Raw genomic sequence first — 15,886 nt, forward strand, 5'->3', positions numbered from 1 at the left:
TTCCTCAAACTTTCACTGATGTGTTCTACTAATATTGCTGCATTCTCTCAATCCTTATGTATATGAAGGTGGACTTGTCCTTTAAGGATTACCAAACGTTCGGAATGAGGACCTGTACTTCATTTTTGGATCCACGAACATTGTGAATAACAGCCTTACTTCAACTTTGGATTAATGAACCTTCGGAATTACGAATTCTATTTCATTCTCAGATTAACAAACTTTCGGAATTATGAATCTTATTGATGACCTGTGCTTCATTGTTGGATTCACGAACATTGTGAATAACAACGACCTTATTTCAATTTTGGATTAATGAACCTTCGGATTTACGAATCCTATTCCATTCTTAGATTAACAAACTTTCAGAATTACGAATCTTATTTCCTTTCTGGATTAACGAACCTTCGGAATTACAAATTTTATTTCGTTTTCAGATTAACAACCCTTAAGAATAATCAATATCACCCTCAAAAATCAACCCTTCATTTGCACCGGGCAAGAGTCTCTGGGTGAGTCACTGTCTGCCTAGAGCCATTTTTCAATGGTCTTGAGCTACGGAAAAACAGATTTGAAATTGGCCAAGTTATTTCAAGTCCAGTGTGTGTAATCTAAATTACCTATGGGGACTGCATCAGAGGCAGTCATTGATCTCTTTATACACAATGTCAATGAAGACCTGACGCTGTTGTATTACCCCGTTGAGGACAGACTGATTTTGCTACAATGCACATTTCCCATAGATTCTTGCCCGAGTATTCTCGGGACTCGTCTTCAACAGCTTCAATGGGTTAAGAGGACACAACCTTTTTCCATTACTCTACAGTGTTTCAGGCACATAACACTGTAGGACCTACATGTACATATGTATACATGTGCAGAAAAAGAAACAACAACAACAACAAACAGGCAAGCATGCAAAGCGACTTGACAATAAACACCAAACGAGACAAGACCACCACCAGACTTACCACACACAGCTCCTCGGTGATGTTGGGGACGTACGTGGTCTCCTGTACCTCCTGCTGGCTGGTCTCCAGGGGAGCCAGCTCCTCGACCTCCGACCCCTCACTCTCGCTCTTACTGTCGTTGTCCTTTTCCCTCTCGCCGTCTGCGTCCGGCTCGTCCAGACCTGGCAGAGAAAGATTTGAATTCGATTCATCCAAACTTGTCCTCAGATTCTCCAGCTTCCTCTAACCCCTTAACTCTTTGAGTGCTACATTCATTTCCTGTCCTTAGGTTTGTGGAATTTGTGCACATTTGGCTCATTGACACACAGAAAGGTTAAAGAACAAGTTCATCCAAAATATATATGCAGATTGAGTGAAAGCAGCAATATTTAGTAAAACACATCAGTGAAATTTTGAGAAAAATTGGAATATCCATTCAAAAATATGACGTTTAAAGATTTCAAATTAAATATAAATATATCTTGAATTTAGTTTATATTTTCTTTACATCACTGTCTTACAATGATGTCATAGACTTTTATAGTCTTCTCATCCAATGATAGCAGCACTCATACTTTTCATTTTACTTTTACCAATCTTGGCTCCACAAAATTTGTGAAAGTTTCATGCATGTGAAAGATTCCGGAGCTAGAGTATCATGACTGCCACCAACCTTCGTGCTTGAAGTGCTTGTTCTCGATCTCGTTGTCGTTCATCTTCCTCTCCGTGGCGAGGGCGGGGTCGTCCCGCATTGACCGCATCAGCAGGCTGGAGCACCGGAGGGCCAGCTCCAGGGCGTCCATCCAGCACTTGCCATCCGCCTCCGAGGGCGCCCTGAATATCAGGTAGCTGCTGGGCAGCGGCTGGGTGATCGATCCCATGGTCTCCCCCTTGGGACCCTGATTCACGTTGAGTCAAATGAACCAAATATATCATTGGTAAATTGAATGCCATCATACTTTGTATATTAAAGTATCCTACGCAGAAGTTGGAGATGTCTGTTTCCACCCAAACAGCGCTACAAATGGACTTCAAGTTAAGAAGAAAAAAAATATTTAAACCTATAATGCACCTTAACAGAAAAACAATGCAAAAACATAGAGTTAACAGAGAAAATCCAGAGCCTGGTTCTCTTAACAGGTTTGCAATAATAATAATTGTAACCTGCCAGATCTCCTGTTCATACAACAGCATCCTTGAAACAATCAATCAGTTGGGAGTATTCAGAGACTATAGTTGCCATGGTAACTGCAATCAACAGTGCTGTAGCTTTCGTGCAGTAAATGCCGACATTTTTTCACGAAACCGCGACGCTAAAACTGCTGACTCACCTGGTCGCCCAAATTGACTGGTCAAGGGGGTGATAGATCTTGAAGCAGAACCCGTCCTTCTTCGACGGCCGCTCGATCAGCTCGCAGTTGTTGAGGAGGATCGTCCCCACCCACTGGCCGTGCTGCAGAATGGGAGAAATGGAACGAGACACAGGGACGAATAAGTCTATGATTAATAAATGGAGAAGAGGATTTGTGAATGAGAAACCATGTTGAGTTTAAACCCTGTAAAAGTTGTACACATTCTCAGCAGCCACACACTTCAGCTACAACTTGCCAAGCAGCTCAGAATGTGAAGTCGCTTACAAAAAAAACAAAAACAAACCAAAAAATTGTCCATACTGTACATTGTGATACAACAGGGATTATGAGGATTAATGAGATAATCTAATCCCTACCTTTCAACTATCATTATTGAGCTTTCATACATCTATAGTAAGCATACATAATTTCTTGCTGTGCCTTGACCATGGTACCATGTAGAGTTGGCACATTGAAATACACACTTTAATCTTACTACTACTCTTTAATCGTTCATATTATCATCATTAATATCAACATCATTGTCATCATTTATCAATCTTCTACTTTTGTTATAATCTATCATAGCCGCCATTAATAATTATCACTGAAAATGACGGCTAGTTTCAAGGTATCTAACCTGATCAGTGGGACAAAATTAGAGTATTAAAACAAGGGAAGAAACAAAAACAGCCCGGCAAAGTCAAAGTGCTGACTGGATGAAAAGGCTCAGTGTGGGTCAAGAAATAAGAGGCAAGATCAGACTTACCTTCGGACTCTTGTAGATGACTAAAAGACCCGGTTTGAGCACACACCAGAGTTTAGTCCATCCTTTAAACTCCCTCGCACCTGAGGAGGGGAGAGTAGAAAATGAGAAGAGAAAGAAAGAGAAATTAAAGCATCAAAATTGATAATTGAAAGGCAGCAGTGAAGAAGAGTTACTAAGATCAGGGTGGTCCATGTGGGATTTTCATATGCTGCAGCGAGATGTTAATATCTTTATGTCCTCGGATCTCAAAGACTGGCTACATTCTATTCAAGAATAGCAGAGTAGCAAGTATCGGGATCAAGTTAATGATATATATATATATATATATTATCATACATGAGATATGAGAAAGGAAGGAGAAATAGGTCCATAGCTTTGAAATCATTATTCCTCTTACTGTTCCTCCTTTTCTGACAAGCACAAGAGTTGAAAAATTGGTCTCCGCCTGGAATTGAACCCAGGTCTTTGGCATGGAACGCCAACGCCTTAAACCGCTCGGCCACAGAGATGTCATAGCGGTTAAGGCAGACCCAAGCACGAATCCCCGACGGACCAACCCTTCAACCCTTCAATATAATTATCATATATTTATTTCATTTAACCTTTTGGTCCATATACATGTAGGTAATAATGAGAATAGGAATGTTTTCTGCTGTTGTCATCCATCAAAAGAAAGTTAGAAACTAGATTCACATTCCACTTTTATGTGTAAATATTTTTATACAATAATTAAAGATTTTACCTTGTATATATTGCTATGTTAACGTTTATCAATCATTTCATATCTACATCTCAGAGTCTCCAGTGTGTACATGTAATTCAGTTTAATTTTAACTCATTGTGAAGTATAAACAGCAATTCAGCCTATTAGCTGCTATGTTTTTACTTTATACCATATGTTTGTTTTTCTTATCAATAAACCACCTCAATTCAATAAAAACAAAAGTGCCACACCAAATATTTTTGACACACTGATGATATCATAGGAAACCCGCTAATGGGTCATTTGTGTCCATAGAGCTATTTTTAATGTCATCCCGACAATGGAAGGACTCTTGTCCCCGGATCACGACTCATTCACTCACAGTCAATTGTTTGAAACTAAATAGGGCTAAGATAGCATCGGAGAGCATCTACGAGTTGTTGTAGAACCCTTGAGCTTCCAGGGCAATGCTCAAGGGACCCTGAGACCCAGCTACAATGGGCTATTGAGATTTTTTTAGTGATGACACAAACTCATACACTTCACGAAAGTATATTGATGTACAATACATAAATGTTTCCCGTATGCCACATACACACTGGCTGCCATTTTCTGTATGAAAAATAATATACTAACAAAATTACACATACAAACATACTGATGCAGCATAAAATCATATTTTAAAGACAAAAGTGATATTTTGGTTAAAAATTGGATTCCTAAACATAGTAAACATAGAATGCATACTAAATCAAGCTTCAAAAAGGAAATAAATATTGACATTTGAAAAACAGTCAATAAACAAATCTTCTTATTCATGGAAAAAAAAAAATCCTTCCTATCATATGTAACACATACGAATGGCAGGTCATGAAAAACTTCTTTTTGTTGTTGTTGCAAATAAGACACTTAGAATATAGCGAAAAAATAGAATGCATGCTTTAATATTAAAGAAATGTTGACATCTGAAAAACTCTCATTCACGAAACAGCAACGACCCATCCTTACTAACTATATTGGAAAATGCATAAGAGTGGTAGCTCTGCTAAAATTTCAAAGTTGTGGACCATCCTAAATGTAAATGATTCGATGGTGGCAGTAGCTCTGTGCGCACAGTCTGTCAAATAACCACATGTGGGACTAAGGACAACTACGCTATATGGAGTTCGGCCCTCAAACTGTTTTCTTGGCTTCAGCATGACTGCTGCATTAACTCTTCATGTGCCACGTTCGCACGCCTTACTCGGTCGATGGCGTGCCAACTTTGCATATTCTGCTCAAACGCACAAAGCCCCCCAAACCGATCTATAAATCGCAAAATGTATCAGCACAATGAAAGCATTTCTCGCGATTCCGTTCCTCACATATTTAGCTTGCATTTTATGTGGTGATTGACTAGCAATCGGTGTTCGAAGTGTATGCCACTGTTTTGTGTGCAAAAGTAATGTTTTACAGTATTGTAGCAACTGGTCAATTGAAAGAAAAACAATCATAGATTTGACATGTATAGAATTTACACTATTTAAAGCAAAGCTTGGTATTTTCTCTACAACTTTGCTCAATACATGTCCAGCGCAACAGAACTCTACGAAAGTTACATAGATTTGACATAGCACATAAAGAAATCAACATCACTGCATCACGACAGAGGTCATGCACTTTGAATAGGGGAGACAGCTCTTGACTGACGAGATGGGTTTACGCACGACACTCTACATTTAGCCATGGATTGATGTCTCTGCAAGGTTGTATAATTTTCCCTGTGTCTCTCACATGGTGAACAAGTCAATCATTCCTGTGCGTGAACGGAGATGATTGATGCGCCAAACCAGTCAAATTACACGGAGGTATTCGTCCCTACAAAAAAGAATGGTGTTGCAACCGTCCGACTCTTTGTGATGCACTTGTTGGAACCTCGTTTTATTTTCCACCTGCTCCCGATCAGTTACAACATTTACAGTACCACCTTTGCCTCTCGCTCATCTTCGATGCCAATAATCAGGTTTGGGTTCATTAGCCTCTCTCAAACGCATCCAAAGAGCATCGACCCCGATACCAAGTCGTAGAGCTCCAGTTGGCATTAAAAATGAAGCAGCTCATCGCTACGAAATGAAAATGTCGCCATGTCTTCTCTGGCAGGGTAGTATCCTACAAACCTCATCTCTACAAATCTATCATTAAACAAGACAAAGACAACAACATACATATTTTTAATGAAAGTACTCATTCATTCAACTTGTTACTGACAAAAAGATAATAGCATTTTCTGTGCTTTCTCAAAGAGGTTCCAATGTATACAGTGTACATGTATTTAAAGTCAAGTGCTCTTTCATTTAATATGCTAGAGAAAGTGAAAATATGCTGAATTTTCTCTGTATTTTCTTTATATCCTTGTCCACACAAAATGTTGTAGTCTTCTTTAATATCCAGCAATGGCAGCACTGGCACTTTAACCCATTTAGGACAGACCAATTTTGCTACAATATGCATTCCCATAGACACCTGCCTGAGTATACTCGGGACTTGTCCTTAACGAGTTAAGAATTCATTACTTTTGTCCGATTTTCCTCAAACTTCACTGATGTTTCGACTAATTTCTACTAAATATTTGGGTTTAATATTCATCTACAGCCGTAATATCATAAAAAAGCATACGAGATGACAGCTGTGCACACTCTTTGACACATTCCTCTCCCTGAAACAGCAGTCCCCCCCCCCCCCCCCCCATGCACTCTTCTCTAATGTGGTCTATCCTGGAATGTCGCTCCTGATGAAACATGGAGCGTCTACACGTCCTATTAAAGGCGCATAGTCCTGGTGGGTGCAGGGGTGCTGTTGATTATACTGCATGCCGATCATGTTAGCATTGATAAGAAGATTGCCGAAGTTGCGCTGTCATCAACAGTAAAGCGCGTAGGTGCTGCTAGGTAACGTTGCCTTTGTTGTCTTCTCTGCACATCACACAGTCTGTAGTAATGCCAGGGTGCCTGCATATGTGCTTCTTAGTATGACATCACAAAAGAAGTTTGCTAAAGCTGTCATCCCCCTCAGCCAAATCATGAGTTGTACTGTGATCGGACCACTGACTATACAGTGGATTGGACTTCTTCGGACTCGGGGAAACGGGTCAAAGCGTAAGCGCTAAAGAGGAGTCGATAGCTTAGGTCTCTATAGGAAACTTGCGCCGTGCGCCCGTGTACGCATTCGACTAAACCACCGGGACCATGTGCCTTTAAAACATACCACGCTGCCAACCCCTGTCTTCTGCCTCGAGTGATTCACAGTGCTAATTATTCTCCTGATTTCGTCTCCAGAAGCACATGACAGGTACTGTGCAGTGCTCTCGTTTCTAAAGCTATGGAGCTCTCTAAACCAGAGGCATGGCCACTGCTGCAAGAAGTAACAATATCAATGGACATTTTAGGTATCTATTGTCTGCACAATATATTTCAAGAAGTTTTTAATTTCATGAAATTTGGGAGTCGTGCACTATTCACATATTTATCTACTCTAAAACTGACCCTGATCTTGACACGAATTCAACATACACGCATACATCATTCTCCGTTCATTACTGTACTCCACGTTCCCAAATGAACCACTCGTGAAATTGTCGGGATGTTGCAATTTGCCAAAAATTAGACTCGCTAGATATATCTTTAGAGTATACAGTAACTCTTATCCACTACAGCGTAAACCCCCTGTGTGTCACATTATTTTGAGACCGTAATGAACGCTTTTAATAGGGAAAACATTTCATTTTGCAAAGCCATGTAAAGCTTTTACAGAGGTGTTCATGATAGAATTACAGAACAGCTATTATAAGCTGTAGAGAAAAACTGAAAGCTTGACAGTGATAAAAATATTTTGACAAAACTGTGACTAATGAAGCTTACAATGTACTGTGGCATGTTGCGATTTATCGATTGCTTTGTGCATGAATGCACGCTTGAGCGAAATGTGCGATGTTGGAAAGCCGTCGACTGAGTCGGGAGTGCAAATAAATGTGGGCATACAGAGAGTTATGTAAAAATATGCCAGTGGTTGTGTCTTATTATCGCACTATATTTTGTCTTGTACATAACACTCATGTCTATTAAACAAAAAATCCTTTCCTAAAAATTCCCAGCATGTCCTAAGAACCAAGGACATTTTTTCTTGATGACTAAAAGAAATCTGGTTTGATTTAAAGTTTCACTTTTTGCTCTCTATTACTGCAAATCGCTGGCTGATTGCTGCAAAACAATAATGAATTGTGCAACATTAGGGCCATTTTACATCACTTGCTCATTTCTGTTTTTCTTTCTCTCATATTCCAGCCCTCTGCTGGAAGTTACTAGATTATAAACATTCTACAAAAACCTCTAATCACTATTTCAGGAACCACGCTTTTGTTTGATTGCTTGTTTTGTTTTCTCCTGCCTTTAATTTTTTCCCCCCTAAACCTTGCCAGCATTTCATAATATTCGATCCTGCCAAATATGTAACCAGCTTTGTGGTAAAAATGTTGGTTTTGAGGTCACAGCGTGGTATGACTCAATTCAACCTTGGCGAACAGGAAGCCTGATGGAATGGGTCCTTCCTATGAAATGGTGAGCAAACCCTGCAGATGTTTCTTTTCATTTTCTCTCCATTTATTTACTTTTTTTTTTTTTTGGCGGGCACTGCTGCCATTGTTACTGTAAAACGAGGAATGCTCGCATGCATTTTAATTTTGCGAATTTCGCGAGAGCCAAGATTCGTGACATTAACATGCATGTGAAAGTTCTTGTCTACACTATATGCATTGAATGTTAGAGGCAACTCGCGAAAATTTCATGCCGCAAAAAAGGCCGTTGGCTCCAATTCATGAAAATTTCATGCCGCGAAAATATTGTGTTTTACAGTATATTTGGGCCTACTATGAACATCATTAACGTCTGTGCAAAAGGTAGGGCAATTCACACAACTTGTTATTCACACTAATATTTTGCAGAGGGCATGTCTCAAGTTTATTCTGCAAATATAGCAAACATAATACTCACCCACAGGGTATTGGTACACTTTAACAATCAGAAATATCATGACCTGGAGTGACATCTTTTTAAACTTTGCAGGATGTTTTGGACTGCGACATTTTGCAAAGAGACTAATTAATCTCACAGGGTATTACTATATTCTGGAAGAATGTTGTATGTATCAAACACTATGTATGCACATAATTTGCATCATAATTGTAGAAATAATACCACTCATTCCACTGGATATTACAAAATTCCCTCTTAAAAAAATGTAAAGTTGAGAAGTTCTATTTTCGAGAACTCAACACAGGTGCACATAACAAAGCACATTGAATAGTTCTTCATCACAAGGAGGACAAAGAAAAATGTACAACAAAACCAAATAAAAGCACAAGGGCTTTATCAGTTTCAATACAAAAACACTTATGGTTTGAGTGACTGAATGGGTTCTGATAAGGCTTAAGCACATTTTCCTTCCTCATATTAAGTGGAAACTACACTGTAGGCAATAGCCAGACAACAAAGACAATGACATAGAAAAAAAAATGTAAACTGTAGAAAAAAAAAAAACCCACATGAAAAACACAAAGGTGACTATCACTGTTTCTAAGCTTGAGGCCTAGGGCAGTGTTTCATTCCTTTTGACGACATGAAATACATGTATCTTAAAGTTTGTTGGTCCAATAAATATATAGATACAAAGCCAATCCACCATGATTGTTTTTGGTATTTTCGTTCAAATCTTTTTAGTTTTTTATTAATATCTTTATGCCAGGTTCAAGTGTGTGCGTGTGTGTTACACACAAACACACTGCTATAGCTTCTGACCACCCGAGCATTGAGAATTAAGGGTTTCTGGGACGAACACTGTACTAGGGCTTTCTATAGCTCAGTCGGTAGAGCACCGGTCTAGCAATCCGGAGGTCTCGGGTTCGAATCCCGATGGAATCCCATTTTCTTTGCTCACTTTTCCACTAATAATTTATATTATTTCTGGTCAGTTTATTCTGTCTTTATTTGTTACAAACTCAAAAAGCTGCATCACTTCGGTGATCCCTCGCATTTATCCCCAAGTTGAATTATCCTTCGGGTTTATGCCAGGTTCAAGTGTGTGCGTGTGTGTTACACACAAACACACTGCTATAGCTTCTGACCACCCGAGCATTGAGAATTAAGGGTTTCTGGGACGAACACTGTACTAGGGCTTTCTATAGCTCAGTCGGTAGAGCACCGGTCTAGCAATCCGGAGGTCTCGGGTTCGAATCCCGATGGAATCCCATTTTCTTTGCTCACTTTTCCACTAATAATTTATATTCTTTCTGGTCAGTTTATTCTGTCTTTATTTGTTACAAACTCAAAAAGCTGCATCACTTCGGTGATCCCTCGCATTTATCCCCAAGTTGAATTATCCTTCGGGTTTATGCCAGGTTCAAGTGTGTGCGTGTGTGTTACACACAAACACACTGCTATAGCTTCTGACCACCCGAGCATTGAGAATTAAGGGTTTCTGGGACGAACACTGTACTAGGGCTTTCTATAGCTCAGTCGGTAGAGCACCGGTCTAGCAATCCGGAGGTCTCGGGTTCGAATCCCGATGGAATCCCATTTTCTTTGCTCACTTTTCCACTAATAATTTATATTCTTTCTGGTCAGTTTATTCTGTCTTTATTTGTTACAAACTCAAAAAGCTGCATCACTTCGGTGATCCCTCGCATTTATCCCCAAGTTGAATTATCCTTCGGGTTTATGCCAGGTTCAAGTGTGTGCGTGTGTGTTACACACAAACACACTGCTATAGCTTCTGACCACCCGAGCATTGAGAATTAAGGGTTTCTGGGACGAACACTGTACTAGGGCTTTCTATAGCTCAGTCGGTAGAGCACCGGTCTAGCAATCCGGAGGTCTCGGGTTCGAATCCCGATGGAATCCCATTTTCTTTGCTCACTTTTCCACTAATATCTTTATTTGTCGGTTCTTGAATGATGCACACACAATGACAACAATAATCAATGTGCATATTGATATATTGATAGGGTCCTCTTCTCTCTCTCCTTCTCTCTCTCTCTCTCTCTCTCCCTCTCTTTCTCTCTAATGTTTTCCCCTTTTCACTAAATAGGGAATAATGTACCACAGCTTCCTACGTAAACTAAGAATAGACATGATTAGGTGGGAAAAAATAATGGTTAATGTACGCTGCATCTGTTGTCATGGCTGAATGTGATTTGCGCATGCACATGTTAATGTCACTCTCCCTCTTATATTAGCACAGCTTTTTTTTTCTCCCTTTTTCATCGTTATCTTTTATTTCTATTTCTTGTTCAACAAGAACAGGAGCTATGATGAAGAGTAGGAGCAGGAAATTGTCTTGTCAAGCCCAGACAGGGGTGTGCAGACGGTTTGGTTTGCTGCTGTTCTGCCGGTAAAGAATGTCTCATCTAATGGGTTAGTCAACATCGAATGCTATCATCTCTACTGCACACTCACTGCTGGTTAAATGAGAGAGAGAAAGAGAGAGAGAGAGAGAGCAACGAGATTTATAAAAATAAAAAATCTCAAACCCACTATCAAATATAACGCAATCAACATCATGAGATAAAAGACAGTCCTGATATGGCAAACAGAATATCTAGGGGCCTCTGTACACCAATGGCTTTGAATATTCTGTGCCTTTATGGAAAGTAAAAACACAATCGCACCATCTGCTATAAAAAGTACACGAGTCCGCACAAACAGCACCCAGTATACCATGCAACTAAAAGTGCCACCTTGAATATCAATGTATTAGAATACAGTGCACATACAAACCAGGATTTAAATGGAGGTATTTGTTGTGCTAATGTGCAGAAATGAGTTCATTTGATCAGTGGCTAGACAATTTCATCCTCATGCCCACCCCACTTTACCCCATAAAAAGAGAACATAAATGAATAAATACATAATTTCCCACTTAATCTACAAATTGTATAAATTTATGCAGTGTATGTCATTTTCCTACAAAATATGTAGACATTTGAAAATAATTCTTACATCTACATCTAGTATCTATCTACCTACCTACCCAGTTACCTATCTTTCAATCTATCCATTTTTATTTGAAAATAATTTTTATATTCCCCTTAGAGCTAACTCCCTCCCTTGCTCCAACAAATGAGTAAAACTTTGTGATAAATGACATGCAAAGAATATGAATCGTTAGGAATAGATACAATCCTAGGTCTCTCTTGGGCACAGCCATTATGACTACATAGGATATTTTCTATGGAGAGAGATGGGGAGAGAGAGAGGAGGAGAGAGAGTCTAAGGCATAAACACTTTGTTTTTCATTTGATCTTCACAAGCGGGGGTGAAGAATGAGGCAAAGTATCGCCGTGGAAACCGGAATGGCGAGATCAGCATCAGTTAGTTGGAGGGACAGCGATCTACAACAGGCGTTTTCTATTTGCAGTGTTAGCATTAGCAACCCTACTCTGTATGAAGTTCTAAATGGGCAAGAGGAATGAGGGGGTGGGGGAAAATGGGGAGGGGGTGGGGGAAGATGGGGAGGCAGAGGGGGAAGGGGGAAGGGAAAGATGGGGGGGGGGGGGGGGTAGCAGTTGACTATAACAGAGTGGGCATTTGCGTATGTATCATTATTAAACGATGCTATTTTGATTAAGCTTAGTATGCGCCACACGCACTCAAAAACAACCATAGACAGAAGTAGGCCGGTGCATCTTAGCACTTGATACACAAATCAACCCAACCTGCCAGACGGAATAACAGAAAAAAACAACAACAACATGCAATTTGGCAAACAAACGAATAGGAGGCGCCTGATGAAGTCAATCAATATAAAATGGACGGAGCAGATACTGCACATGTCATCTCTACTTCAATATAAGTTCAATTCTAATAATATCCAGTGGGTGGATTTTTTCTCCCAGCAGATAAACAAGTCTATGAGCAGTTTTATGTGATTTTAGTATGTTTCCATTTTTCTTTCTTTCTTTTTTTGGCCCTCATCAAAACACTGAGAGCATCATCAACGTGCAGACCCAAAAAGATTTCTTGGATTTCATAAGAATAACAAGTGAAATGCTACAAATAATCAGCTTCTGAATGTTTTTCCTCACTCATGCACAAGTTGGTTTGCTGTAAATCAGCCCCCATCCCCCACCCCACCCCAAAAGGGATAAAAGGAATTACTTAAAGATTTAAATGGTTGTATATACAAGATGTATATAATATATATCTTTTTAAATTTATTTTTTTGTGTGTAAATATACATGGTGGACCTTCACAGCGTCTTGAGAAAGAATGCGTTCACCACAAATGTTTTCGCTAAATCATGACAATTTATGACTCTTTAGCCATTGATAAGTAAAATATTTAAAATCAAATATGTTTTGTGTCATTTTTTTTTTCAAAGCCTATGCACTTGAGAGAACATATGAATATGTGATGACTTTTTGTGGGAAAATCAATTGTAATATATATATGTGTTTCATCTTTCTTTTGAAGTGAGGGTCTCAGTTTGAAATCCAAAAGTGTGTTTTGTTTTTCTAAAGTTGTTGAGATGTGAAAATAATATGGATGCAAAATGGTGAATTATGTCCCTTTTCAAGGAGGGGAAGCAGCTAGCCCACAGTCTTGCATTGTTTCTTTTCCCACTTGAATTAAGATGTGCGGATATTGCGTTGAACTCACCCTCACTAAGAATCTATTATGTAAAAAGAAATTTCACGCTAAAAGACAAACACAAAAAAAAAATCAAATAAAACTAACCAAGCAATAATCAAGTTATACAAAACCTCAGACAAAAAAAGAAAAGAGAGCAAAAGAATATAAACAGAACTTGTAAATTTCACACACACACTCTCACAGATCAGAGATGTCTGCAAAATTACATGAAATGGCATTGATTGTCTGAACTATCAGTAACTTTTCTGTAAACATGATTAATTCAGGTAAAATTTCATCCCAAAAATGTGGCCTAATGCGAGCATGTTTTCCAGCCCAGAATGAGAGTGGGCGGGGCAGTGAGTGGGCGGGGCAGTAAGTGGGCGGGGCAGCAAGTCGTACCTTCATGTAGTCCGCCATGACGATGATTGAGGGATCCTTGAGGGCCGACAGCAGCTCCTTGGTGACTCGCTTCTTCTCCCTCCGGTAGTTTTTCTTTTGCGCCTGACGTGGAGAGAATGACAGAGAATGGGATTGCAAGAATTAAAACAAGTGTACAGCATGTTCAAGCATGACCTCAATTGCTTCAGTATGTAATCTGTCCTAATGTGAGTCATCACCGCATTTAAGTGATAAAACAAGCTTGCTAATTTAGTGTTTGATAGGTTAAGCATCTTCTGTCTAATTTTTAATGTCTAAAAATGTTTCAAAATCAATAAATCATATGGCAGTTTATTTTGCTTGTGTTTATGAAACTTGTTACTCTAGGAATTTTGCTTTGAAATCAGCCTACTTTTAATACAATTTCCTTAAAACATGTGGTTTTCTGACGACCATTTTCGCAACTATTACTTCAAGGTTTTTTGGGTAGGGGGAAGTGGGGACAAAGTCTGAGAAATCATATTTCACTGGAGACTTTTCAGTCAGTAAATGTGATCATGACATACTTAGGATTTCTATTTCCCATTTGCAACCACTATACTATTGCTAACAGTACAACACAACAGCAAGCATTATCAAAGCATTTCACTAAGTACTGCTTCCACTACTATCTCATTATTTTTCCTTCCACTATCAATGAGACTGCTACTTCTGTTATCCTTTCTCATTCTCCTACTACTACTTCTACTGATACCACAATGACGACGATGACGATGACTGCTACTACTACTACTACTACTACTACCACCACCACCACTACCACCACCACCACCACCACCACTACTACCACTACTACTACCTACTGCTACTACTACTACTACTACTACTACTACTACTACTACTACTACTACTACTACTAGTACTACTACTACTAGTACTATTGCAATGACCACTAATGGTGTGACTTTCCCTACTACAGCTCCCATTAATCAAGGAGAAATCATCACTTTCAAAGATATCTCCTCCTCGAGCTAACAGTTGATAGGTGAAAGTGTCTGGGCCTGCCAACTGGCCACACTCACCTTAAGTGACTCTCTCTTGGAGAGTTTGGTTGGCGTCGTGGACCCATGGCTGCTGTACTCCGTGGAACTGTTCAGTTTTCCCTCCGACTGCAGAAACGAAACCAGGGAGACAGCAAAGAAGGGGAGAACATGTTAAAGCCAGAATGAAGATACAGTTTATACGTACAAAAAGGAAGTGTTGTTCCATCCCACTTATACTCTCATTATGAAAGCAGCATCACAAATGAAAGAGGCAATCGCATCTCGTCCTATGGCTATAGCATTATTTGGTCTGTCTATGCAATCACACAACAGTGTTAATATACGTGAGGGCATCATGGTAGGCAACCCTCTCATGCCATGCCATGATGTAGTGATACAGTGTAATCATAACAATGATCAAAATGATGATGATGATGATGATGATAGTTGCAATAGTATAATAACAATAAGAAGAAAAAAATGAGGAGGAACAATTGAAGAAGAATCATTGCTCGTCACATAACACCCTTCTACTACTGTATGTCATTGCGCCAAAAACCACATCATACTTTATACAACACCTTAGAATGATGTCGCATTGTGATTGGCCAAGAACAAGTCACATGACATTCAATAGAAAATACCTATCAAACTCATTGAGAGTGACAGCCATGCAATAGGCCCCTGGCATGGGCCTATTGCACGGCTCGAAGGTACTACTGTATAGCACGGCTTCGCGGGGGGCTACTAATGCATGCCCGCTCACACTAGCAAAGCGCCAGCAAACTACGTGCTGGATGGCCGGCTGCGCTGCCGGTAAATCTCACAGGCAAGCCAGGCGCGGCGGAGTACTGCAATGTTAACGTGTACGCACAGGCTCTACTTTACCTAGCTAGTTGCATGTATTGCGGCCTTACCTACGGCTGTGTTTTTACTTTTGACTCTGATCTGCTACGTGGACCACAGTGATCCCAAAATCAAGACTTCATTTCAAGTTGAGAAACCGTAATTTGATTATTTTTCTGTGTT

The 15,886-nt window shown here is 39.6% G+C and overlaps 1 protein-coding gene across 1 annotated transcript in view; it reads right to left on the reverse strand.

The window, feature by feature from the left end:
- LOC139712958 (oxysterol-binding protein-related protein 8-like) overlaps positions 1-15,013 on the reverse strand; it is a gene marked incomplete at its 5' end in the record, with an annotated part of 30,700 nt that extends 15,687 nt beyond the window's left edge. The window contains 6 exon segments of the mRNA XM_071624740.1: positions 972-1,132; positions 1,624-1,849; positions 2,278-2,403; positions 3,072-3,140; positions 13,824-13,937; positions 14,897-15,013. Coding sequence (XP_071480841.1) covers positions 972-1,132; positions 1,624-1,849; positions 2,278-2,403; positions 3,072-3,140; positions 13,824-13,937; positions 14,897-15,013 — 813 coding nt within the window.
- Between the last annotated feature and the right edge of the window lie 873 nt (positions 15,014-15,886).

The sequence above is a fragment of the Diadema antillarum genome, unplaced genomic scaffold (genome assembly GCF_040938485.1).
Source record: "Diadema antillarum isolate AM-2024a unplaced genomic scaffold, OU_Dant_1.0 seq00001880_RagTag, whole genome shotgun sequence".
In the NCBI taxonomy this organism is placed as follows: domain Eukaryota; kingdom Metazoa; phylum Echinodermata; class Echinoidea; order Diadematoida; family Diadematidae; genus Diadema; species Diadema antillarum.